Source organism: Microcaecilia unicolor, chromosome 5 (genome assembly GCF_901765095.1).
Source record: "Microcaecilia unicolor chromosome 5, aMicUni1.1, whole genome shotgun sequence".
NCBI lineage: Eukaryota > Metazoa > Chordata > Amphibia > Gymnophiona > Siphonopidae > Microcaecilia > Microcaecilia unicolor.
The window spans coordinates 360,216,635-360,242,831 of NC_044035.1; the positions used below are offsets into that span (position 1 = coordinate 360,216,635).

Genomic DNA, 26,197 nt, shown 5'->3' on the forward strand with positions numbered 1-26,197 from the left:
CTCCACACCCAAGGTCACTGGTTTGCTCAGAAGACTCAGCTTCACATCAGTCTCCTGGAGCTGTGGGCAATTCAGAATTCTCTAAAAGCTTTCAGAGATAGGCTGTTGCACCAAATTATTTTAATACAGACATCCGGGTTGTAATGTACTATGTCAACAAGCAGAGGGAGGTACAGGATCCTGCCTCTTGTGTTAGGAAACATGTGGCAGTGGGACTCCAGCTAGGGCATGAAACTCAGAACCACAAAGCTGGCGGGCAAAGACAGCTGAGCAGGGTGATGCAACCACATGAGTGGTCGCTCAACATGAGCATTGCTCAGAAGATCATACCTACCTAGTGCATGTTGCAATACAGAATGATCTGTCTCTGTTAACTGATTCTTGACGTTGCCCTGAAGGCTGAATGATTATATGCAACATTAATAGTCCCATGACAGGAATCCCTGGTTTCATCCTCCCATTTAATAACAAAAAGACAGTTTTTTTTTTGTTTTTTTTAACTGGTTTAATAATATGGTTTGTCCATTGAATATAATTTTCTTACATTACTCATATCTACACCCTATTTCTGTCTAGGTTTAGATTTAGCTTAATGGGTTAACTTTTGACCTGAATGTGGTATCAATCATTGATGACATTATATAGCCATACCCTTGTCTCTCCCATGCTACACCTTTATCATGAGATTAAGAGAAAAGCTGCATGCCATCTCTCTGGGAGTTGGTTTTATCCCACTTTATTACACACACGTTCTGAAGTACTGTGTATTTATATCTTTATGGTGGGGGTGTGGAGGTAGATTGTGTGTCTATTTTTTGCATCTTAATTGACGAATACAAATCTAGAAGCAAAACCTACTTTGAATTTGTGGTTTAACATATTCTCCCCACACTCCATTGAGATGTTAATTACTGTTGACATGCTGAAAGGAGAAAGGACTAGATGGAAACATCCTTTTAGGGTTTACTCTTTATTTGCTAAACATGACCAAGACTGAGCTTCTTATCTTTCCCCCTAAACCAACCCCTCCTCCTCCTCCCCCATTCTCTATTTCTGTGGATAACACTCTCATCCTTCCTGTCTCATCAGCTCGTAACCTTGGGGTCATCTTCGACTCCTCCCTCTCCTTCTCTGCACATATTCAACAGACTGCTAAAACCTGTCATTTCTTTCTCTATAATATCAGCAAAATTCGCCCATTCCTTTCTGAGCACACCACCAGAACCTTCATCCACGCTCTTATCACCTCTCACTTAGACTATTGCAACTTGCTTCTCACAAGTCTCCCACTTAGCCATCTCTCTCCTCTTCAATCTGTTCAAAATTCTGCTGCACGACTAATATTCTACCAGGGTCGTTATGCTCATATTAGCCCTCTCCTCAAGTCACTTCACTGGCTTCCTATCCATTTCCGCATACAGTTCAAACTCCTCTTATTGACCTATAAGTGCATTCACTCTGCAGCTCCTCAGTACCTCTCCACTCTCATCTCTCCCTACATTCCTCCCCGGGAATTCCGTTCACTGGGTAAATCTCTCTAATCTGCACCCTTCTCCTCCACTGCTAACTCCAGACTCCGTTCCTATCTTGCTGCACCATATGCCTGAAATAGACTTCCTGAGCCGGTACGTCAAGCTCCATCTCTGGCCGTCTTCAAATCTAAGCTAAAAGGCCACCTTTTTGATGCTGCTTTTAACTCCTAACCTTGTTCACTTGTTCAGAACCCTTATTTTATCATCCTCGCCTTAATATTCCCTTATCTCTTGTTTGTTTGTCCTGTTTGTCTGTCCTAATTAGATTATAAGCTCTGTTGAGCAGGGACTGTCTCTTCATGTTCAAGTGTACAGCGCTGTGTACGTCTAGTAGCGCTATAGAAATAAGTAGTAGTAGTAGTATTTGCTAGTGAATACAAATCAGTAACATTAATACTCATCACCAATATTTCAATGTTAGAGTAACGATTCACACTGAGCATAATGACTAGTCTCTTAACTTGGCTTAATAAGGTCTGGGTCACAGAGTTAAACCATAATAGCATTACAAATGGGTGCCGTGCTCTCAGGAACTGCTGCTTCTAGACCTGTTGGCAGTCTGCATACTCTGGTGTTTCATTCACAGTAAAACATTCATCTACAATCCCTGACAGTACAAAGATGGGCTCACTCTTAACCCACTGAATCAGAATTCATCTTTTAACAGTCAAACATGCTTTCCTATCAAATAATATATTGTCATTTATAGCCCAGTGGAAGTTTCTCAAGTCCTGATAACACAGACCCAGAATTCTTTTATATGTGGGCAAGACCAAACACAATGAAGATCTCTTCCTTCAGATGGCTGACATTTGGGATAGGAATGAGAGGCAATAACCTCTGCTTTAAAGGACTGCCTAGGCTGAATGTAAAGCTGATGCATAAATTTTGTGTAATTCCATCCATGCTGCAGTCTTCAGTAGGCTCACACACCAAACACACTTGCACAAAATCGTCTTGCATCCAATTCAGTGTTTAGATCACACTGTTCCTGAATTTTGCCCTTACTATTTCCATTGCTAAACTTTTTTTTTTATAATTGAAATTATGGAAAGCAATCAAGTATTCACTTGTTTCAGAAACGCTGGATGAGACAGGATTCCATAGAAACTTACTGAAAGAATCCAAGAGGAAGTAATCACTGTCCAATCCCTTCCACTTTAGACCACAGTATATGGGGATAGATGTACAGGAATTATTGGAGTAATTATACTAGGAGCATAAGAACATACAAGAAAAGGTGAATGGCAAGATAACCCTCAGAAAATCACTTCATCTTCACTTGCACCATTAGCTAACAGAAGATGGAATAGTAGACACCTTCTTACTGTCTAAAAAGATCAGGGGCAAAATATAAATATTTAACACCTTGCAAATTGGCTACACATTTACAGGGATAGCAAAGGAAAAAAGGCACCAAGAGCCCAAGTTTTCTGGCATGTGGAATGAAATAGTTTTTTTTTTTTTAATTTATAAACATTTTAATGAACATAGTATTCAATCAAGAATAATAATACACAATGCGTGAAATATTATAATTATAAGAAAAATGGAAATAAGGAAATAACAAAGAAAACTTCTATCATCCACAAATTAGAGGAAAATGATCCAAGAATTAGGAAAAATAATCAAACTATAAGTATCAAACTTATAAACATTCTATTAAATCAAATCAAAGACCGCGCCGTGCCTTGTTGACTTATTCCACTGTATACATTCGGGTCTAAATTTTCACAATAATACTCTCTTTGCCTTTTAAGAAAATATCCAACTGTTTAGGTTCAAAAAACTGATATTGCTTAGTGTGGAATAAAATCCTACACACACAAAAAAACAGTTCATGTCAATATGGGGCCGATATATACACGGACTTAGTCCACGGGGGCGAAGTTTGCTCCTTAATCTATTATAAGCTATCTAGACAGTACGCATGGTCTGAATGTTTAAACCCATTATCCCCAATATTGGTCGGCATCCATAGAAATAAGGGGGGAGGGAGGGTGGAAGAGAGGGGAGGGAGGGGGGGAAGAATGTAAAAACTTGATGATAGTCTGTTTAACACTCATATGTGAAGCTTCACTGTACAGTTGCAGTTTTATATTTTTCAGTATTTGTTATATTATACTTATTTCGTCATCAATAAAAACGTTGAAACATTAAAATCTTACACACACAAGGAAATTTCAAAAGAAAGTTTGCTCCCAGGGCTATTACCCTAGGCCGCATAACAAGAAATGACTTGCGTCGCTTTTGAGTTTCCCTAGACAAGTCTGGGAAAACCCTTACTTTTGAACCCAGAAACAAAGAATTTAAGTGTCTTAAGGAAAGTCTGAGTACTGCATCTCTATCTGGTTCTAGAGCGAAAGTCACCAGCAAAGTAGTTCTTTGCGTGACCACCTCCAAAGAAGATTCCAGGAAAGCCGTCAAATTCATTGCACTTTGAGAATTTAATTTTTCTGGAACTTGCCCAGCTATCTGAATATAATATGCCCTCGTAATTGGTGGCAATGAATTCTCGGGCATTCCCAAAATATCAACTAGATATTTCTTAACCATTTGCACTGGGGAAAGAATTGGTGATTTTGGAAAGTTTATAATACGCAGGTTAAGTCTCTTAGATTGATTTTCCAGATATTCCATGTGTCTAGAAGCAAAGTTCCTTTCTTTAACCAATGTTTGTTCCAAAAGATTCATTTTTTTCAACTTTTTCAGAGAGGTTTTTTTACTTCATCCGCATGAACCTCGTTGATTTGCAATTGCTTAAGTGCAGACTCAGCCAAAACTTTGATAGTTTCAGTATTCTTTGAAATAGTAGATTGTAAGGTTAAGAGGGTTGTGGAATTCAGATCCCAAGGTGACTCTAAGGTCACTACAGCAGGTTTTTTAAACTTCCCTTCATCAAAAACCAGGGGAGACGCTTGAACTACTTGTTCCAGAGTACTCTCAATTGTAGAATCCACAACAGGAGCAGTTTTCTTCTCTGGGACAGTCCTTCGTTCAGCGGTTGTTCCTTCTGCTGCCAGTAAGTTCCCTCCCTGCTCGCTCCCCTCACCACCTTGGGTTGAAGCTGCAGGACTCGCCTGGAGGCTCTCTCTTCCTGGTTGAGGGGACGCTGCACGAAAGACAAGGCTAAGGGAAGCCCCATCGCCACTGTCGGTCAGTGCCGAGGCGCTGACACCAGCTGCAGGAGTCGAAGTCAACGCGGCTCCGGACGCTATTCCAAAGTGTTCGAGCGTCCGCTGTGAGAGCAGAGGTTTACCACCAGGGTCAGAGGGAATATCCCTGACTTTCCCTCGTCGCTTCCCCATCTCAGCGACGGGTAATGTAGCTCTTTCCAGCTCTGCTAGTCCACAACCTCGGAGCGCGTCCGTTGGCGCGAGTCAAACCGTCGCCATCTTGGATCTATAGAGATGAAATAGTTTTCATCTGTTCTTGTGTTGCTTATGCAACATTAGGATAAACCCAAAGTCTTTGCCTCATAAAGAACTCTGCAGACTTCCTAAAATACAGTCTCATTAGGATATTTAAATGCAGAGTGGCTTCTCTTTGGATCTCTTCAGTTGATAATTTCAAAATTTCAGAGATATTCAATGTATCAACTCTCTCTTGTAATTGTTCATTAGAGGCAGGTAGAAAGTACACCTTATTAAAAGGGTGGTGGTGGTGGGGGGTGGACTTCTGGGATGCCATAATAGGGAGTAGCTGCTGAAGGAGAGAGCCCCCGTCTTCAAACTTTGTATCGCTCCCTCTTCCCAGACTGATTTTATCTGTAGACTGTCTTGCTGGGGAGTACAGAGTGTAGAGCCCTGTGGGCATTGAATAATCATGTCCGGTAAATCCCAGTTCAAAGAGAGGGAACGTATTAAAGTACAGGATCCCGGTTTGGTAGGCTATTCTGTACAGAGCACATAGTTGGATCTTGAATTGCTGAACAGACTCAGCTTGATGGTGATCCTTTAATGACTGTAGACATTGAATGACTGTTTTTGGACCTGGTGTAAGAAACCCCACCAGGTCTGATAAGGTTGGACAAAGCTCAGAGATAGGAGGAGATTTATGGGATCTGGAGAATGGCTTCAGCAGGGAAGGGGGTAAAATTATAAAACAAAAATACTTGCAGAATTGGACAGGCTTCTAGTTATTGGCTGCAGTTGTTGTTTGAACGGTTGCACTGCTTATTTTGTGGTTTATAAATAAACTTTTTAAAAAGATGCAGTCTAGCAGCAACAAAGGTGCTATCCAGTCTTTTGTATTGACTGTCACATGTATGATTATCTCCTGATTTGCAAGTGGTTTTATGGGTTATATGTGTGCGCTTGGTGCAAAGAGCTTCTAGCTCTCGGAGAATGAGTCCAGTCTCTTGAGGCTAGAGTAGCAGACTTGGAGGAGCTAAGGCAAACAGAGATTTTTAGAGAGGAGACCTACAGGGACATAAAAGAGAAGTCCCACATCTAGTCTACCAGCCCTTGTGCTGCCTTGGAGGAAGGAGGTCACCTGAAAGGAGAACATTTCCTGGTAAAGCAGGAAGCAATCCTGTAGCCAGGACCTGCCCTCTTGGGGATACAATAGCCTGTTGCACCTAGGATACGTCTCCAGGGATCTCTTCCCAGGAGGGAAAGACTAAGATAGCTGTTTTAGTTGGTGGTTCAATCATTAGGCACGTAGGTAGCTGGTGGACATGAGGGTCACTTAGTCACTTGCATGCATGATGCAGAGGTGGCAGACCTCATGTGTCGCCTAGATAAGATTTTAGACAGTGCTGGGGAGGAGCCTGCTGTCTTGGTACATGTGAGTACCAGTGACACAGGAAAATATGGGGGGACGATTCTAGATGCCAAATTTAAGCTCTTGGGTAGAAAGCTGAAGTTGCATAAGTGTTGCCATAATGGGACAGACTGAACGCCCATCAAGTCCAGTATCCTGTTTCTAACAGTGGCCAATCCAGGTCACAAGTACCTGGCAAGATCCCAAAACAGTACAATACATTTTATGCTGCTTATCCCAGAAATAAGCAGTAGATTTTCCAAAGGCTCACATTGATCCTGCAATGTGTGGGAAAGCGCAGGGTACAAATGTAATAAATAATAATAATGTCCATTTTAATAATGGCTTATGGACCTTTCTTTTAGGAAGGTAACCAAACCTTTTTAAACCCCACTAAGCTAACTGCTTTTACAACATTCTCTGGCAACAAATTCTAGAGTTTAATTGTAAATTGAGTGAAGAAATATTTTCTCTGATTAGTTTTAAATTTACTACTTTGTAGCTTCATTGCATGCCCCCTAGTCCTAGTATTTTTGGAAAGAGTAAACGATTCACATCTACCCATTCCACTCCATTCAGTATTTTATATATCTCTATCATATCTCCCCTCAGCTGTCATTTCTCCAAGCTGAAGAGCCGAAGCCATTTCAGCCTTTCCTCATAGGGAAGTCATCTTATCCCTTTTATCATATCCATCGCCCTTCTCTGTACCTTTTCTAATTCCACTACATCCACACACTGAGCAAAGGGTTTTAACGTATCATCAACGATGACATCTAGATACCTTTGCACAATACCTAACAGGTATATAGACTAAAGTTTAAATGTGTAGACATATTAGAAAATGACTCGTTATTTTTATTGTAATTTGGGGTTATAGTAGATGACGGCAGAAAAAGACCTGCACGGTCCATCCAGTCTGCCCAACAAGATAACTCATATTTGCTGCTTTTTTGTGTATACCCTACTTTGATTTGTACCTGTGCTCTTCAGGGCACAGACCGTATAAGTCTGCCCAGCACTATCCTCACCTCCCAACCACCGGCTCTGGCACAGACCGTATAAGTCTGCCCAGCACTATCCCCGCCTCCCAACCACCAGCCCCGCCTCCCAATCTCGACTAAGCTCCTGAGGATCCATTCCTTCGGCACAGGATTCCTTTATGCTTATCCCACGCATGTTTGAATTCCGTTACCGTTTTCATTTCCACCACCTCCCGCGGGAGGGCATTCCAAGCATCCACTACTCTCTCCGTGAAAAAATATGTCCCTGGATCTGTTCTTTTACCCTGTGGTCTGCCTTGAGCCAGTTGATAAAATGGAATTGTCCACACTAGATTAGATTAAAAATAACATTTTGTAAGCCCAGACCAGATGTATTTGACATATTAAAGGTGGATAAAAGAGCAAGTGACGGTCAGCATGGTTAAAAAGTAAAGTAAAAAAAGGCTAAATAGAACTAAAAGAACATATTTCAGAAAATGGAAAAAGGATCCAAATGAAGAAAACAAGAAGCAGCATAAGCAATGGCAAGTTAGATACAAATCATTGATAATGAAGGCTAAAAGAGAATTTGAAAAGAAACTTGCCAATGAAGCAAAAATTCATAGTAATAACTTTTTCAAATATATCAGAAGCAGAAAGCCTGTGAAGGACTCAGTGGGACCATTAGATTGTTTAGGAATTGATATTTTTTAAAACTCTTTCAAAAGATACAAAGATTAGGGGACACTCAATGAAGTTACATGGAAATAGTTTTAAAACAAATTGGAAGAAATATTTTGTCACGCAACGAATAGTTAGGCTCCGGAACTCTTTGCCACAGAATGTGGTAACATCGGTTAGCATTTTGGACAAGTTTCTGGAGGAAAAGTCCATAGTCCTGCTTTATTGAGACAGACATGGGGAAGTCGCAACTTGCCCTGGGATTGGTAGCATAGAATGTTGTTACTAATTGAATTTCTGCCAGGTACTTGTGACCTGGATTAGCCACTGCTGGAAACAGGATACTGGGCTAGATGGACCATTGGTCTGACCCAATATGGCTACTCTTATGTTCTAACTCCAGCAAACCTAAAAATAAAGTCCTTGAGAGAAATGAAATTTGGATCTTGGAGAAGGAAAGTGCCCTGTTTCCTCACTGTTGCTGTTAAAAGGAATATTTCCAGTTATTTAACATGGATTTTTACCCAAGAGATCCAGATTTTTGTTTTTAGTAGGTTTTTACCTTGTGTCCTGCAAATGCAGCAGTTGGATCATGTACAAAACATTTTCGTTTTCTCATTGATATTTACCAGGGTGGAAAATCTGCAGCTGGAGATAACCTGGAACCAAGGAGAGGATGAGTCGCTGTCACTACAGTGGATCAGGCAGGGTAAGATGAGGTGGAGAGGGGTTAGAGAGACTGGCTGGAGATGGGGGAAGAAGTTGGAGAGTGAGGAAAGCAGAAACAAATAAAAGAAACATATTTTACTTGATTCCAAACACACGTTTGTGTTTCCAAAATGTCTAAATATTTTCCTCACCTGGGTATGTACCTTCCTGAGACATAGAACCTGTTTCTTTCTCTTCAAAAACTCAGACTATATGGAAACTGATTTTCTCTGCATAGTTAATCATTTGGCTTTTGCTTGTGTATGAGAAATATACTTCTGGCATGCATGGATGCTCCTGAACAGGTGAATTTCTGTCTGTAGTACATCGGAGTGGGACTGCCCACCGCACCCATCCTGTGTTCAGCAGCAAGTGTGAACTTAAACCCTGGAACTACCCAGGTTCAGTGCAGATGTGAGGACACCCTGCTTAGTAGGACTCTTGGACTACATGGGCATCAAGCCCTGTGAGATGTGGAAAAGGAGTTAACAGGTCTTTGTGCTGAACGCTTTTCACGTTAATAAAACCAGTAAAACCGGCTTTTGTGTGTTTACAAAGCCCGGCAGCCTTTTTCTCAAAATTATAGTGTGTGTAGGACACGAGTTTGAAGGGCATGTGATTCTCTGTTGCGAGATCCCCATTTAGTAAATCTGATATTTTGCTAACTTGAGAAATGAATAAACCATGAAAGTTCCTATCGGGTTCATAACCATTTCTGAAATAGGTATAATGTCTCTGCTTTGTGGAAGTGTCCCATGTTGGTCAAACATTCAATAATCTTCAGATTGCCTCTGCCTCTTCATCATGGCTTACCATGAACTTTGTGGAACTGAAGTTGATCTATGTAATTGGAGAAGGCAATAGAAACAGAGCCCTGAAAAGTAGGCCTGCAGTCATTCTGAATCTCTGGTTACAATTGTTATTTCTGTAATGCTACTAAATGCATGTCATTTTGGCCCCCCAAAAACTTCAATGTGAGAGTTGAAGCTGGATCCCGTGGCCTGGAGGGGGTTCCCCCACTTTAGTGTACTTGGAGCACATCCGCACAGTGTCTTTCTTTTCAGTTCTTTTCCCCTGCATACCCTTCCCCAACCCCATCCAAGCCTACCAGTCGGTCTGTCTCCTCTTGCATCCCTCTGTAGGCTGGATCTCCCAGTTTCTCCAGCTGTTTCTGGAACAGGGGTTCTGTTTATTGTGACACATGATACCCAAACTCCTGCAGTGTTTTCAGTCTGGTTCATATTCACTGAGAGGTGCTCAGTTCTAGAAGAAAATTGAGTGTCTTTTCCCGACTTAGCAGTAGAGAAGGTGGGAGGAAAAAGTGTAGTGGAAGAGAGGGAGCTGCCGCTGACTCCTGGGGTTTCAGTGAACAGCTTTAGCATAGACACCTTCATCTAAACATAGATCTTTCCTGAAGTGCCAGCATCTTGTGAATGGTTTTGGTTCTCTTATGCTTCCACAACTGGTATCATGGTTATTACAGCTGTTCTTTTTTTTTTTTGCTTGTTTGTTTTTTGCTTTGAGCATATCTTTCTGTGAATGAGTTTCAGTAACCTTGGTGGTGATTTCTCCACTTATTTATGTGTATTTTTACAACAGAGAAAAAAACATATTTCATAGATGCTTTGCAGTCCAACTAGTGCTGATGTTGACCCTCGGTGTCTAGAATTCCACATAGATGAAATAATTCCCATTTATTGTAGCTTTTCCCTTAGGATCCAGCTGGTCTCCATGTTCTCTGCATGGCCTGTTAATAGAGTTCTGGTTCTGTCTTTGCATGCATGCTGGCACACCCAGCCAAAGCCACGAAAGCAGTGAACTCTTGCCTTTTAATGATTGTATACCTCTCTACCCAGCTCAGTTCTGATTTCACTTTTACCCATTCAGTAGTTGCTGGTAATTTAGTAACAACTTTCTGCCTGTAGACTGGTAGGTAATGTTTTCTAGTGACATTATATCATTTTCATATACTCAGCAGGATTCAAAGATTACAAATGGGATGCCCCGTTGACGTGCAGGAAAGGGCAAATTGAAATTGCATTTGCACGTTGACATATTTTGCACATGTTGAGTTAAAATGAGAGAGCAGGAAGATGCCCCCTTGAATGAGTTGTTTTATCTTTCAGCATCCTGGTGGAGAGGAAGTGCTGTTTGAGCAGGCTGGTGGGGATGCCACGGAGAGCTTTGAAGATGTGGGCCATTCCCTTGATGCTCGAGAAATGCTGAAGCAGTATTATATCGGTGATGTTCATCCAGTAAGTGCGCTGACTGCTGTTTGTCGTTTGGTTTTGCTCTGACTTTCCATTGCTTGCTGCTCGCTATGTCCGGGGTTGACCTGGTGACTCTGTGCAAATGCACACACAGGGGGGTCTTCTGAACTGGACAGCTCTGAGGAGCAAAAGCTCTCCTCATATGCTGTAGTTTGTTGCTGGAGAGCCTAGTTTTCTGCCAAAGAAAATGGGGAAAAAATGTCCATGGGGTACTTTTTATTTTCCATCAAAAGTTCTAAAAATGGCTGCTTTTCATGTAAATCAGAAGGCTCATTTCCTGTGCACAGATAATCTTGTGATGCTGTTACATGTTGCCCACTGCCTCCAGCTTAGAGCAAAGGGCTGCACTTCAGGAGGAACACAAGAGGGCATCTCAGTGTCTACAAAACTCAGTTTTTATGGCTAACACCCTCCTAAGATCAATAACCCTTTTAACTCCATTACGTTCAATGGGTTAAACTTTCAGTTGAAGTATCATTGAAGATTCTTGGTATCACTATTGGATTCTACATTATCCTTACTTACCCAGGTAAACAGGAAAGCATTAATGACACTGAGGAAATTTAGAAGAATTTTAAACATTTGCTTAATTTCGAACAATTCAGGATTCTGGTACAGGCTTTACTATACTATTAACACAGCTACATTATTCTAATATCATCTATAAAGGCTGTATATAGTCTTTCATTAAGAGACTGCAAATACAGAATTCGGCAGTACAATTATTCTGTTAATGCCGTTAATATGCAGCTTGCACTGGCTTCCCATTGTAAAAAGTGATGTTTAAAGTACTTACAATGACTTGTATGTCGTTGTATGGTCAGACACCTTCTTACATGGTCTCACCCTTGCCCCCATTGTTGGGTCAGGGACAGAATTGCCAACTTCACGGTTTCCCCTCATATTTTAAGTTGCTTGTGGGCACTTTTCTACAGTCACAGGTTGCAACATTTTGGGCATATTTTTGGCAGCTGTGCAGCCTGCGCCAGTTGGTTCCGGCTCTGTCTCCTTTTGGTTGAATTTGGAGCTGGAATCAGGTTTGGTGCACCTCGAGCCTCATTCTGTCTCCAAAACAAGCGCACTGTGTGGGCGTGCGAGCAGAGCACACAGCAGTACCAATCTACCACGTGGATTTTGGAGGAGGTGGCAGAACACGTGCCATACCGCAGCACACAGGTGAGGCGGAGGGGACAGAGAACTTTAAGCCCTTCTATGAGGTTCTACTTCCCTAATCCAAAGGGGATAAAATGTGGGAAGCTATTTGAGAGATCCCTGGAAACTTTGGTTTTTTTGACAGATTAGATGTCTTTTCAAAAAGCTGAAGGCTATACTGTTTCAGAGATTTCAGAACTGAATGATTTTATGTATTACACTAGTAAAAAAAGGCCCGTTTCTGGAGCCAGTGAAACGGGCGCTAGCAAGGTTTTCCTGTGGCTCCCCTTCCCCACCCATCGTCGATGTGGGTGAATTGCTCCGCCTCCGCCCTCAACGTCATAACGTTTGACGCGAGGGCGGGGCCCAGAGACTGATTTTCGAGGCTTCAGAGCTTCGAACATACGAACCTTGGCTTCAGTGACGTCAGCAGCCAATAGAACGTTGAGGGTGAGTTTTATATATATAGATGTGAAGATTTAGCTTGTGTTACGATTTCAAGTGATCTTTTTTGTTTCCAGCTTCTTATTATTGTAATCTGCAGTGAACTTATGGTATCTAGTAGAATAGAAATGCATATACTGTACTGTATTGTATTTATTTAATGTATATTCTGCCTATCACTTAAGCAGGTAATGATTTCACTACTTGTATTCTTATTTTCAACAGGCTGACTCAGCCGGGAATACTGGTTCTGAGGTAAGATCCATTTTTCTGATTCTTTTTAGTTTCCTAACATAAAAAATTGACTAAAGAATCAGTGTGTGTGTGTGTTTTTTTTTTTTTTTTTTTTACGAAGTAGAAATTTGCCCCCCCCCCCCCCCCCCCCCCACCCGAATCAGGTCTGGAAATAAGATCTGGTGAACATAGAAAAGCCATCCCTTGTGCCCCATCTGCTACTTTCGGTCTACTGTTGGCCATGATAGTGGTATGATTACTTTATAATCCTGAACACTAAAGTATGGTGCATACAATTTAAAAATGTTGAGCTTTGGGACACGTCATTCTTTAGAAAATTTGATAAATGATGGAAGCAGCATGTGCTAAGTTCCACTGTACCCATAAGAGTAACATGGGTATGTTGGCATAAGTACATAAGCACTGCCATGCTGGGAAAAGACCAAAGGTCCATCAAGCCCAGCACTCTGTCTCCGACAGCGGCCAATCCAGGCCCCAAGAACCTGGCAAAACCCCAGAATTTAATAACGATCAATGGACTTTTCCTTCAGGAATCTGTCCAGACCCCCTTTAAACTCAGCAAGGCCAGTTGCCTTCACTACCTTCTCCGGCAATGAGTTCCAGAGTCTTAACAACGCGCTGAGTAAAGAAAAGCTTTCTCCGATTTGTTTTAAACCTACCACATTCTAATTTCATCTTGTGTCCCCTGGTTCTATTATTGTTTGAAAGGGTAAACAAACGCTTCACGTCTGTCCGCTCTACCCCACTCATTATTTTGTACACCTCTATCATATCACCCCTCAACTGTCTTTTCTCCAGGCTAAAGAGTCCTAGCAGTTAGCTCTTGCTAAAAAGGTTAGTGCAACTCATGTTCGGTAAACTTGATCCAAAGTGCTTATAGAGCTGGTGTTGGTCAGGGTTGTCTGCGGAGTACATCTGGTGTCCCTTTAGAAAATGTATGGAAAACACTGAAAAATACTTCCCTCATTCATGTCTCTGTGAGCCTAAAGTATATTTTTGCCCTTTCAATATTTAAATGACTTTTTATCCATACTCATTTAGAGAAAAAGGCAGAACTTTAAGAGTGAAAAGCAAAGCACATGCTGACGAGCGCTAAATTGCGGGAATTTGTTCAGTCTTTCTCCTTACCTGGGCTTTCTATTTCAGCCCTCCATAAGGCGCTATATTCTCGTCGTGTAGGCAGACTTGTTGGGCCTTAGGGGTCCATGGACTGCGGAGTCCTGGGATCTTCGTGCTGTGCTTGGGGCTATCCCTCACTTGGTTCCTGGGGCCATGGCTGAGTTGCTCCACTGTTCCTATTTCTCCCAGATGCAGCTGTTTCATGCTGGTAGAGTGCAGTTACCTCTCTGTATTAAGTGTGGAGGGGCTGCTAGCATACTCGGACATTGCTTTTGGGAGTGTCCTCAGATTCAGCGGTTTTGGTCTTCTGTGGTGCAGTATATGGTCTCTGGTCTGGGTGGGGGTCACTCTTGCTTCGTTGGAACAGTTGCTTCTGGACACACAAGGGGCTTATAGGGTTGGGTCTAAGGGTCACGTTTTATTATTCCATAAATTGAGCCTGTTGCACACAAACGTATTCTTCAGTATTGGACTTTAGCTGAAGCCCCTTCTGTGGGGCATTGGAGAAATCAGGAGCACCAGTTGGCCACATGGGAGGCGAGAGCGGCACGAGACTCGGTGAAGAAGAAGAAAAAAAACCTTTTTGCTGGTGTGGACTGCTTATCTGAATACCTTGAGTCCTAGGGGACGTAGTTTACTGTTGAACCATTGTAAATGGGATTAGAGTATTTTGGTTTGAGGGATAGCTCAGGGAGGGGACACTGCCAGGGATAGGTTCTATTGGCTGCAATAAGGGGGGAGGGGGGGAGATAACAAAAATTCTGATGACTGACTCTTAATTTTTGATGTTATCTGTCCTGCTATTGTGGATTCTCTGCAGTTGTTGGACTTTACCTGCTTTTGCATTGTCATCAGTAAAATTGTTGAAACATAAGTAAAGCAGCTACTTTGCTGCCCATCAGCCCTGTAAGTAGCTGTGTTGCTGTTACATGTCATTGCTCTAAATTAAGACGGAGTTAAAAGCACCAGTTTTATCTGGTTCTGGTGTTTCAGTTTGTAAATACCTGCAGCTTACTCTTGTGTGACTAAAGTCATTTCAAGTGAGTGCAATATCCTCTTCCTTGTTCGGAACAGATCTCGCTTGATGTGCTGCTTATCTCAGCTCCTGAATTGTAAATATGAGCCAAAGCCTAGTATAGACTCTCGCACAGGTCGATGCTCAGAATTCCCGCGGTAAGCCAACAGCGCAGAAACCTAGCTCGCCAATGCTCAAAGGAAATGGTATTCAAATTATTTGTGTGCTTTAAAAGCAAAAGCAAGAGGGGAACATTGTTTGGGGGCATGTGTAGAAGAGTTTTGTGGTTAGCTCAGCTCCTGTGTGCACACATCTGGCAAACGCAAACGTCAAGCACACATTGGTTGTCTGTTTTCTGTGCCTTTTAAATATAAGCATTTCAAAAAAATTTTTTTTTTACTTGGAAGGCATATATTTAAACCAGAGGTTCCTAAACTTTTTCAGCTCACAGCACCCTTAGTGTCCAAGCAATTTTTAATGGCACCTCCCCCCCCCCACCCCCAGCCACATGGGTGTCCACACACCCCCCTCAGCCACATGGGCCACAAGTTTCGGTTCAAAGTGGCTTACAATTTACATTTTGGTGGAGTTACAATAGTGTTGTGTAATGTGGAGAGGGCATCTAAAGTTCGTGTGGTTATTCATAGAGTTTTTGAAGAGATAGATTTGAAGAGGAGAACGTAGTGGTAGCTTTTGTGTTCATTTGTAGAGTTTTGGTGATATCTATTCGTATAGTTTTTGAAGAGGTAGATTTGAAAGGAAGATGATGATATCTTTGTGATTAACTGTAGAATTTTTTGAAGAGGTAGATTTTCATTTCTTTTCTCAATTGGAGTAGATTTGTGATTCTTCTTGTGGTTTTTGGTATCGAGTTCCACCATTTGGAACCCAGGTAGCTAAATCCTGCTGTGTAGATAGTTCTGTAGATGGTGGTTCTGCAGTTGGGTACATGTAGGAGTAAGTAGTTTCTGTTTTGTGAATGGCATTTCTTGAGGATAGTTAAATATATTCTTTGTATGTAGGAAGCTGCTCAAAACCTTAGTGGTTGAGTTCTTTCACTCTATCATTTTCACCAAAGTTGGAGTGAGGTGAGCAGGGGAAGACATTGGATCCCACTTCCAGGGTCTGCTTTGGTTCTTTGGTAGGGCCTGATTTACCAAGATTGTCTTTTTGTTCTGTCCATGGAGAAGAAAAACTTAGTAAATAAGGTCCCAACTTTCTCGCCTCCCTGTGTAGTAGATGCCACCTACCAAAGGTGTAGGCCAAGGCTCCACAGCAATCCGCCGTCGACTGAAGGTGTAGGCCAAGGCTTCCAAAGTAATCCGCCATCTACTGAAGGCATAGGCCGAGACTCCAAGCTGGGTTGGGTCCATGGTAATCCTCAAAAGGTCTGTTCACATCCCCTACAGACCTCATACTTCCAAACAAGGAGAGATCTGTCTCACTCCCTGGATTCTCTGGCTGTTAGATCCTGGTCATGGCGTCCTCCCTGACTCGGGGTGAGTTCCCAGAGTCCTCCCCACTCTACCCCTTCTGGGTGCTCTCTAGCTTGGGAAATTCCTACTTTGCTCCTCTAGGCTCCCTGGCCTTTAACAGGTTCCAAAAGATAGGTCAACACCAAGTTTGTGGGCCTATGCAAAACATAAGTACATAAGTAATGCCACACTGGGAAAAGACCAAGGGTCCATCGAGCCCAGCATCCTGTCCACGACAGCAGCCAATCCAGGCCAAGGGCACCTGGCAAGCTTCCCAAACGTACAAACATTCTATACATGTTATTCCTGGAATTGTGAATTTTTCCCAAGTCCATTTAGTGGTTTATGGACTTGTCCTTTAGGAAACCGTCTAACCCCTTTTTAAACTCTGCCAAGCTAACCGCCTTCACCACGTTCTCCGGCAACAAATTCCAGAGTTTAATTATGCGTTGGGTGAAGAAAACTTTTCTCCGATTTGTTTTAAATTTAGTAGTTTTAAATGTAGTTTCATCGCATGCCCCCTAGTCCTAGTATTTTTGGAAAGCGTGACCAGATGCTTCACATCCACCTGTTCCACTCCACTCATTATTTTATATTTATTTATTTATTGCACTTGTATCCCACATTTTCCCACCTATTTGCAGGCTCAATGTGGCTTACAAAGATCTGTTATGGCATCGTCATAACAGGGTCAATAATACAATTGGTGTTACAAAGAAATTAGAGAGAGCAAGAGGATCTGGTCAAGGAGTTGTAGAGTAAGATAGTCTGAATAGAAGGTGATTAGGTGTTGTGTTGTAGTTAATTATGGGTTCTCGTGGTAGGCCTTGTTAAAGAGAGAGAGGTTTTCAGAGCTTTTCGGAAGCTATTTAGTTCGTTTATCGTTTTTAAGTGAGTTGGTAATGCATTCCACATCTGCGTACTCATGTAAGAAAAGCTAGCTGCTTGTGTTAGTTTGTATTTTAATCCTTTGCAGCTGGGGAAGTGTAGGTTCAGAAAGGTGTGGGAAGATCGTTTAGCATTTCTTGGTGGCAGGTCTATCATGTCTCCCCTCAGCCATCTCTTCTCCAAGCTGAAAAGCCCTCCTCCTTAGTCTTTCTTCATAGGGAAGTCATCCCATCCCCGCTATCATTTTACTCGCCCTACGCTGCACCTTTTCCAATTGAACTATATCTTTCTTGAGATGCGGCGACCAGAATTGAACACAATACTCAAGGTGCGGTTGCACCATGGAGCGATACAACGGCATTATAACATCCTCACACCTGTTTTCCATACCTTTCCTAATAATACCCAACAAATGCAGATTAGTTTTTCAGTTTCACATCTCGTCAGTCCTTGGTTCAAGGAATAGGCTCAACAACTTCAGAATGGGTTCTGTTTTAGCCTGGTAACACCCACCTTACACAAGGGCAAGCATGCTGTCAGCATCATGCCGATGCTCCCATGAGAGGTGAAGGAAAGAGGCAGCTTCCCCAGATACAGCTATCACCCTGTCATGGGTCTCCACCACTCTCCCCCACCCAGCAGTGTTTGTCAATCCCCCAATCTTCATCCCAGCAGTCTCTTAGTAGGGATTCTCAGGAGTCTTCCTCTTACTCTCCTTTGAAAATTAGCCTGGCCATCCAAGCTGCTAAGTTATTCATGTTCATAGTGCTAAGGATATATCCTAGCATGTGCTTTTAGGATCTTTAATAGGAATGAGCATTGTTTGGGTTGTAGTATTTAGCACCCTACCATTGCCCCATATCTCTTTTTCATGTTTGTGCTTCTTTCTGACCTTAGACTTGGCAGCATCTTGGCAATAAGAGCTGTAGAGTGTCAGATCAAAAGAAAGTGGGTTCACTGAGCCCTGGTTCCTTGGATAAGGACATGCAGCAGTAATCATTGGCTGAAGCTTTCCTTGCAGAAAGCCATTGATTTTCATGCTAGTGCACGTAGACATGCTTAATCCTTGTGTGGGCTGTCTTGAAATCTGGTAGGACCTAATACCTAACTAGCAGCTAAACTTGGTATCCTTGACTGGTTTATAAGTGTTCTAATACCAACTGTCATGGATTAACTAATCCTCTGGAGTTACTGATTAGACCATGTCTTTAGTGGATGAGAGCTCTACATAAAAGTGACTTTTAAAAGGCAAACTAAGCAAAAAAAAAAAAAAAGCTTAGTGTAATCGATAATCACTCAAAGAAGTTTCAGAAAGGTTCTTCAGCTGAATTTTTAGTCTCTTGCTTTCTACCTCATCTCTCTTGTCTCCTCTTAGCTCAGGATCTTTCCCATCTGCCTGTAATTTAACACTGATCCTTCTTGCCTTTCATAGGTTACAGTGGCTAGTAAAGATGCTTATATCTTGCTCTTAAACATCTCTAAACTTTCATCAACTTTCTTTGCTGCAATTCATGTTTGGGAAATGATGCCTCACTTAGACTTCCCTAAGGCTTTTTGCCGAGCTGCTTCCTCTGCAGTTCTTTCATCAGGAATTGGCACAGGTTATCGCTTGTATACATGTCACCATTTAGTCCTCCCTTCGTAGAAGCTGATTGTCTATTCAAGCTTGCATTGGGTTTTACGTCACTTTTCTTTTTCTTCCTTCCTATCTTTAATTTTTTCTTTCTGTGCATTCTCTCGATCTCCCATTCCTATTGTTTGTCTCTTGTTTCCCCCAGATCTTTTTATGTCTCATTTATTGCTGCTGTGAATTGAGATATTCTTTCCCTTGCTCCCTTTCTTTTCAAGGCAGTGGGGGGGGGGGGGGGGGGGAGAATCCAGCGATGAATGAGGCAGAACACAACAAACACCGAAGTTACCTCTAACAGTGAATTACCTGACCTAGCACAGCATCTCCTAGTATTGAGGGGCTGAGTCTTGTGGTAAGAGCTGCTTCTGCAGCTGTTGGATTGGATTGGGTAATTTAAGTATTTGAATATAATACGTAAACCTCTTTGGTTGTATCACAGAAAGATGGTATATGAAACATACAACCCCATCTTAAGAAAGAAGTTGTGAGGTAGCCTGGCAGTACTGCTAGAGGTAAGTTCAGTGCTTGCCTCATTCCAGCCTCAGTAAAGGCCCCTAACCCACACACATTGGGGTCCAGTATTGGAAGCTATGTCATTGTGTTCAAGGATCATCCGATTCTGTGATATTACCAAGGCTTACCTTCTCCGTTGATGCTAGATTTGTTCTCTTTCCACACTATTCGGTATCGATCCGTTTTGCCAAACGTTCTGGGCAGTACTAGCTTATAAAGCACATTTGGTTAAAAACAAAATGGCAGTTATGCAAAAATGTGCAGGATCATAGCCTTTATAATTCATGACACTCCATCTCGGGAGGCAGTGCTGTGTCTCTTAACTGATATTTAAAAAAAAAACTCCCACCTATGGTTCTCCTAAAAGGCACATAACCTTACATAAGTATATAAGTATTGCCATACTGGGAAAGACCAAAGGTCCATCAAGCCCAGCATCCTGTTTCTAACAGTGGCCAATCCAGGACACAAATACCTGGCAAGATCCCAAAAAAGTACAAAACATTCTGTACTGCTTATCCCAGAAATAGTGGATTTTCCCCAAGTCCATTTAATAATGGTCTGTGGACTTTTTCTTTAGGAAGCCGTCCAAACTCCGCTAATCTAACCTCCTTTACCACATTCTCTGGTAATGAATTCCTTGTATGTTTGTAGTTGCTTTCTTTGTCATTTCTTGCCTTTGTTTTCTGACTGTCTTGAGGGCCAGATGAGAATTGTTCTGATGCTGAGCAACTTACTGCTATATTTTTGCTTTTCTCCCTCCTTGCTAGAGCCTAAGACTTGCTAGAGAGACTCCAGCCCAGTTGTCTAGACAGATGAACCAATTCGATCCACCCTATCACTACGATATAATTTGTACCCCGGTATGACAGTGTCCCACTGTTTATCCTTCTTCCACCAGGTCTCAGAGATTCCTATTATATCTAATTTTTCATTTAGTGCAATATATTCTAACTCTCCCATCTTATTTCTTAGGCTTCTGGCATTCGCATATAGACATTTCAAACTATGTTTGCTGTTCCTATTTACATCATGCTCAGTACTTGACAGTATTTTAATTTGCAATCTTTTGTCTGATTTTTATTTTTATTTAAGGACACCTGATCTACTACGGTCTCTTTTGCAACTTCACTATCAGGATACCCTATCTTCCCTGTTTTGGTGATATCTTTGAAAGATACCTTATCCCGAACCATGCGCTTTTGAGCGATGTCGGCCTTCCTCCAGTTTCTAGTTTAAAAGCTGCTCTATCTCCTTTTTAAAAACCGATGCCAGCAGCCTGGTCCCACCCTGGTTAAGGTGGAGCCCATCCTTTCAGAATAGGCTCCCCCTTACCAAGAATGTTGCCCAGTTCCTAACAAATCTAAAACCTTCCTCCCTGCACCATGGTCTCATCCACGAATTGAGACTCTGGAGCTCTGCCTGTCTCTTGGGCCCTGCACGTGGAACGGGTAGCACTTCAGAAAATGCTACTCTAGAGGTTCTGGATTTGAGCTCTCTACCTAAGAGCCTACATTTGGCTTCCAGAACCTCTCTCCCACATTTTCCTATGTCATTGGTACCCACATGTACCAAGACAGTGGACTCCTCCCCAGCACTATCTAAAATCCTATCTAGGTGACGCGTGAGGTCCGCCACCTTCGCACTAGGCAGGCAAGTCACCAGACAATCCTCACATCCACCAGCCACCCAGCTATCTATATGCCTAATGATTGAATCACCAACTACAACAGCTGTCCTAACCCTTCCTTCCTGGACAGAACTTGGAGACATATCCTCAGTGTAAGAGGATAGTACATCCCCTGGTGGGCAGGTTGTGACTACAGGAGCACTTCCTACTTCACCAGGATGATTGTCCTTCTAGGAGACCTCCCTCCTCCAAAGTAGCACAGGGGCTACCAGATTGGAGGTGTGACTCCTCTACAACATCACTGTAGGTCTCCTCTATGTACCTCTCTGTCTCCCTTAGCTCCACCAAGTCTGCTACTCTAGCCTCAAGAGAATGGACCCGTTCTCTGAGAGCTAGGAGCTCTTTGCATTAGGCACACACATATAACCACTGACCAAACAGGAGATAATCATACATGTGACACTCAATGCAGAAGACTGGATAGCACCCCTCTCGCTCCTGGACTGCTGACTCCATCTTAGTATTTTTTAGGTTTTCAATAATTTAAAACTTGCTAAAGTATAAAGGATATTAGCCAAATATGAAAGTGTCTGATATATTGTGTGATTTAGTGTTTTCTTCTTAGTTGGTAATGAAATGTATTTAAAATTCTGTAAGAGCACTCTTTGCTTGTTATCCTAATTACAGTAACTTCGTATAAATGAAGAGTTGTGCTGTGGGTGGGTGGGTGGGTGTTGGTGAAGGTGGGCAGGATGAAGACTAAACTAGGTCCTGCAGTGCCTCTATCTGTTAATGCTGTGGTACAAAGTTCAAGTTTTAAAACTAGGGGCAGAAAAAGTATGGAGATTAGTTGATAAAGTTAGCTTTTTTATATTTTTATTTTGCATATCCCTAACCTACAATTCCTCCTTTAAACCCCAGTCTTTAAGTTCACATAGCACAAAGCAAAATAGTGTTCACTTACCAGAGAAATGTCCTCTTCTCTCGGAACTTATCAGAAAGAAAGTTCAGTGGGACCTTTCCTCTTTATATAGTTTTGAATTTAAGGGGACTTTTTCAAAACAGACTCTTTCAAGCTAACTTAGTAATCAGGTTACCCTTAGTAACCTATGCAAATATTCTTCTCTCTCTCTCTCTCTCTCTCTCTCTCTCTGGTGGGGTGGTTAAACTAGCTACCTGCTTTGTGTGAGGCTAGTAAACTTCCTGCGTTGAAAGGGTCTTTTACTGCTTTGTGATACTTCACACTCCTCACACCACAACAGTTGGGAGACCTACAATTTCAGAATGGAACTAGGAAAAGAGTTAAATCTGGGTGTTCTGGTTCTTTTCTCTGCTAACCACTCGGGATCCTCTGAACTGCCCAGTGCCCATGGTAGAGTTTGGCCATCTCGAAGGTTGCATTTGACTGTGTGAGAATTCAGGTGAAGCTGTTTTTTACTGAAAAACTGAAAATACTTCTCTTCAACTTTTTTTTTTTTTTTTTTTTTTAGGAGACCTCCAGTGGTGGATCACCAAGTCTGTCAAGGTATGCCATGAAACATTGGTTTACACCTTTTAGCAGTGGTTCCCAAACCTGGAGGTATCCCAGCCAGTGGGGTTTTCAGGATATCCACTATTCATGAGAAGAATTGGCTTGCAGTGGAGGCAGTGCATGCAAATCTCTCTCATGGATATTTACTGTGGATATCCTGAAAACCTGACTGGCTGGGGTGCCACCAGGATTGGGAACCACTGCTCTCAAGTATTTCTCATGTAACCATTCTGTCTGATAGCAGGGTGTGGTTGATACATGTTTGATGTTGAGAGACGCCTTGAGGTAGAGGGGCCTCACTACTACTGCTAATCCTTTCTATAGGGCTACTAGATGTTTGCAGCACTGTAAAATATTATATGTAGGTACTTTCTCTGTCACTAGAAGGCTCCCAATTTAAGCTTTTTGTACCTGGGGCAGTGGAGGGTTAAGTGATTTGCTCAAGGTCACAAGGAGTTGTAGGGGAAATCAAACCCAGGTTGCCAGGATCAAAACCCGCTGCACGGGCCCAGGGCAGCCCCAGCCCCTCCCCCCTACACACTCGGGCCATTTGGCTAAAGATAAGTAGTCCATGTTCTACTACTACTACTACTTAACATTTCTAAAGCGCTACTAGGGTTACGCAGCGCTGTACAATTTAACATAAAAGGACAGGCCCTGCTCAAAGAGCTTACAATCTAAAGAACAAGTGAGTAGTCAAATCTAAAGGACAAGTGAGTAGTCAATTCGATAGGGGCAGTCAAGTTGAGGCAGTCTGGATATCCTGAAGGTAAGAGTTAGGTGCGAAGGCCTGCATCAGCAGAAGAGAGCAGCCACAATATCTGATGATAGAGCAACTGCACAGCCCTCTGGGATAAAAGGACAGGAAATTTGCCCACTCCAGTCATCTGATGACTGTTCTGCCTAGGGGTATAAATAACTTTAAAGAAATATTGTTAACTTTTACCTGCTTATTTCTAGTGCAGATATGCATGTTTTTGAAATGTGTTTTCTGCCTAGCTTTCAAAACACCAAATTGTATGTGAGGTCTGGAGTTAGTATATTCATAATTTCTCACATTTAACCCTTTTTACTTATTTATGACATTAGACCCACATTTTCCTGCACAATTTTGAGTTCAATGTGGCTAAAAAGAAGTCATTATAAAATTCATAAACTCACACTTATCAATAAGGAAAGAACCATAAATACATAAAGTTCAATAATAAAGCAGAAGGGGGAGATTAGGCTTCAGGATCAATGAGAGAGTTTTTAAAAAGGAAAGATTTTAAATACTTACAAAAAAAACCAAGTAATCCTGGTGGGATCCTGGTTTTTTTTAGCAATGATTTCCACCACTAGACACTTGTAAACTACTTTCTTACAGGTAGGAAAAAGAAGACGCAGGTAGTTCTCTATTACACGAAAGAGAAGGCAAAGTAACAAGGGGAAACAGTAAAAATACGGTTATCATGCAGGAGTGATCCATGGACAGTGCAATAAACTATTTTCTTTATTATATCAAGACCTGTTAGTGTCTAGTGTGACAAGAGAGTGCTGATCTTAAAATCAGTTTATTTATTTATTGCATTTGTATCCTCCATTTTCCCACCTCTTTGCAGGCTCAATGTGGCTTTCAATGTGTCGTTATTGGTAGAAAACAGTTAGTGTTACATAAAGAATAGCGTAATTGAAGTTTAAACAAGCAGATATAAGCAAACAGTGCTGATAATAGTTAAGGTGGAGATGTATTACATTTATAGTTGCTGATCTTCTTGGTATGCCTTGGAGCACATGAGATGTTCTCAGTCAGCGGGACAGTGCTCCTTTCTACAGCTCCCAATGGACTTTTTTACATGATTTGGGTTTAAGCAGGTATAAATGAAGAGAAAATAAAATTGTAATTGAGCAATCTGAGGTACTTTGGGATCCAGCTCGGTAACGTCTGTACTAAGCGGCGTCTTTTCGTTTCCACTCCTAGTTCCTACTGCAGCTGGTTGATCCCTGCCATTGCTGTCGTCATTGTAGGCCTTATGTATCGCTATTACATGCTGGAAGGCAGATCCTCGTGAGGCCTCGCCCTGGACCTAGGTTCTTCTCCTTTCTTGGCAAAGCACAGAATTCCCTTTTGGAACTCGCACTGAGCTGGTGGCAGCGAGACATTGAATCATTGACCATCTCGTCCATTCCAAGTGCACAGATTCTCCACACCCTCCCTCACTGTGTTTGTAGCATGCATATAAATTAAGCAAATTATTGTATCTTGAATTCTCTGGGCCTTTTCATACTGGGTCATTTTTTTCTCTTTTTAAATGTTGTCTGCTTCTTCCTTCTAAGTTTGCCAAGTGTTTATGTATTAGGGGTTTATGAGGGTGATAACATTTAAAATCTTTGACTGTTTCTGTTTTCTATTTGTACTGTGATTTCTTGCTTTTAATAAACAGATTTAAATGTAAATGTTGTATAGAGATGTGATCACTTCACATTTCGGGATAAATGCAGTTTCTGTCTTTTGTATCAATAGAAATCAAACAAAATAAAACATGGAAAAGAAAATAAGATGATACCTTTTTTATTGGACATAACTTAATACATTTCTTGATTAGCTTTCGAAGGTTGCCCTTCTTCGTCAGATCGGCAACCTTCGATAGCTAATCAAGAAATGTATTAAGTGATTATTTTTCATATGTTCAGATTAAACTATTCATGGGAACAATGGGGTGGAGGGGGAGTTACGCCCAAGAAAGAGAGAGCCTGGAGAATTTATGGGGTATATTGCAGAGGGTGCCTAGAACTATTTCATTAGAGGTAGTGACCCCACTCCATTCTGCTTTCAAGGTGCATGGGAATCAGATTTAAATTGTAGGTTTAGTGATCAGGAATGGGAACGGATATGCGGGGAGGTACAGAAGGCCTCTACATGTGCGCTAGTGCAGGAGAATGCATATAAGGTCCTTTCCAGATGGTACTATACTCCTGAGAGAATCAAGCGTATGTACCCTACTGCTTCTGACCAGTGCTGGAGATGTGGAAAAGAAAAGGGTACGTTCTTGCATATTTGGTGGTCCTGTTCACTACTATTGCCTTTCTGGATAGAGGTGGTGAAGGCAATGGTAAACATGACTGGAGAGTCCATGGTGTGTAGCCCGCAGGTGTGTTTGCTTGGAATTCATAATGAAAGGGAATCCTGGGAACAGAGTAAAATGTTACATTGGGGCCTAGCGGTGGCAAAGTGCCATGTAGCCCGCAGGTGGAAAAATATAGATCCCCCTTCCATGGGCGAGTGGAAGGGTAAAGTTGAGCAACTCATAATGCTGGAGCGCCTTACGGCATACCGCAGAGATGGGGAGTTGCGGTGCCGGAGAGGATGGGCCCAGTTGAAAGAATGGGTGGCGAAAATAAAGACGGGATAGGATTGGGAGGGAGGGGAGGGGGGCAGGGGGGGACCGGGGTAGGAAAGGAATGATTGGGATAGGTGGGGTAGGGGTGGTAGGGACTATTTATGCCAGTGCACTGCTTGGGGGGGAGGGTAGGGGAAAAGGGGGGGAGAGTTTTCCTCAAAGTATGATAACATAGATGGGGGTAGGTTGGTAATTCTAGTTTGTTACAGCTATAGTGATTGAGCTGT

At 42.1% G+C, this 26,197-nt stretch overlaps 1 protein-coding gene across 1 annotated transcript in view; it reads left to right on the plus strand.

The window, feature by feature from the left end:
• LOC115470995 (cytochrome b5) overlaps positions 1 to 25,026 on the plus strand; it is an 88,726-nt gene extending 63,700 nt beyond the window's left edge. The window contains exons 2-5 of the mRNA XM_030204660.1: positions 10,795 to 10,923; positions 12,760 to 12,789; positions 22,550 to 22,584; positions 24,551 to 25,026. Coding sequence (XP_030060520.1) covers positions 10,795 to 10,923; positions 12,760 to 12,789; positions 22,550 to 22,584; positions 24,551 to 24,641 — 285 coding nt within the window. The 3' untranslated portion in view covers positions 24,642 to 25,026. The remainder of the gene's footprint in view (positions 1 to 10,794; positions 10,924 to 12,759; positions 12,790 to 22,549; positions 22,585 to 24,550) is intronic.
• Positions 25,027 to 26,197: the final 1,171 nt, after the last annotated feature.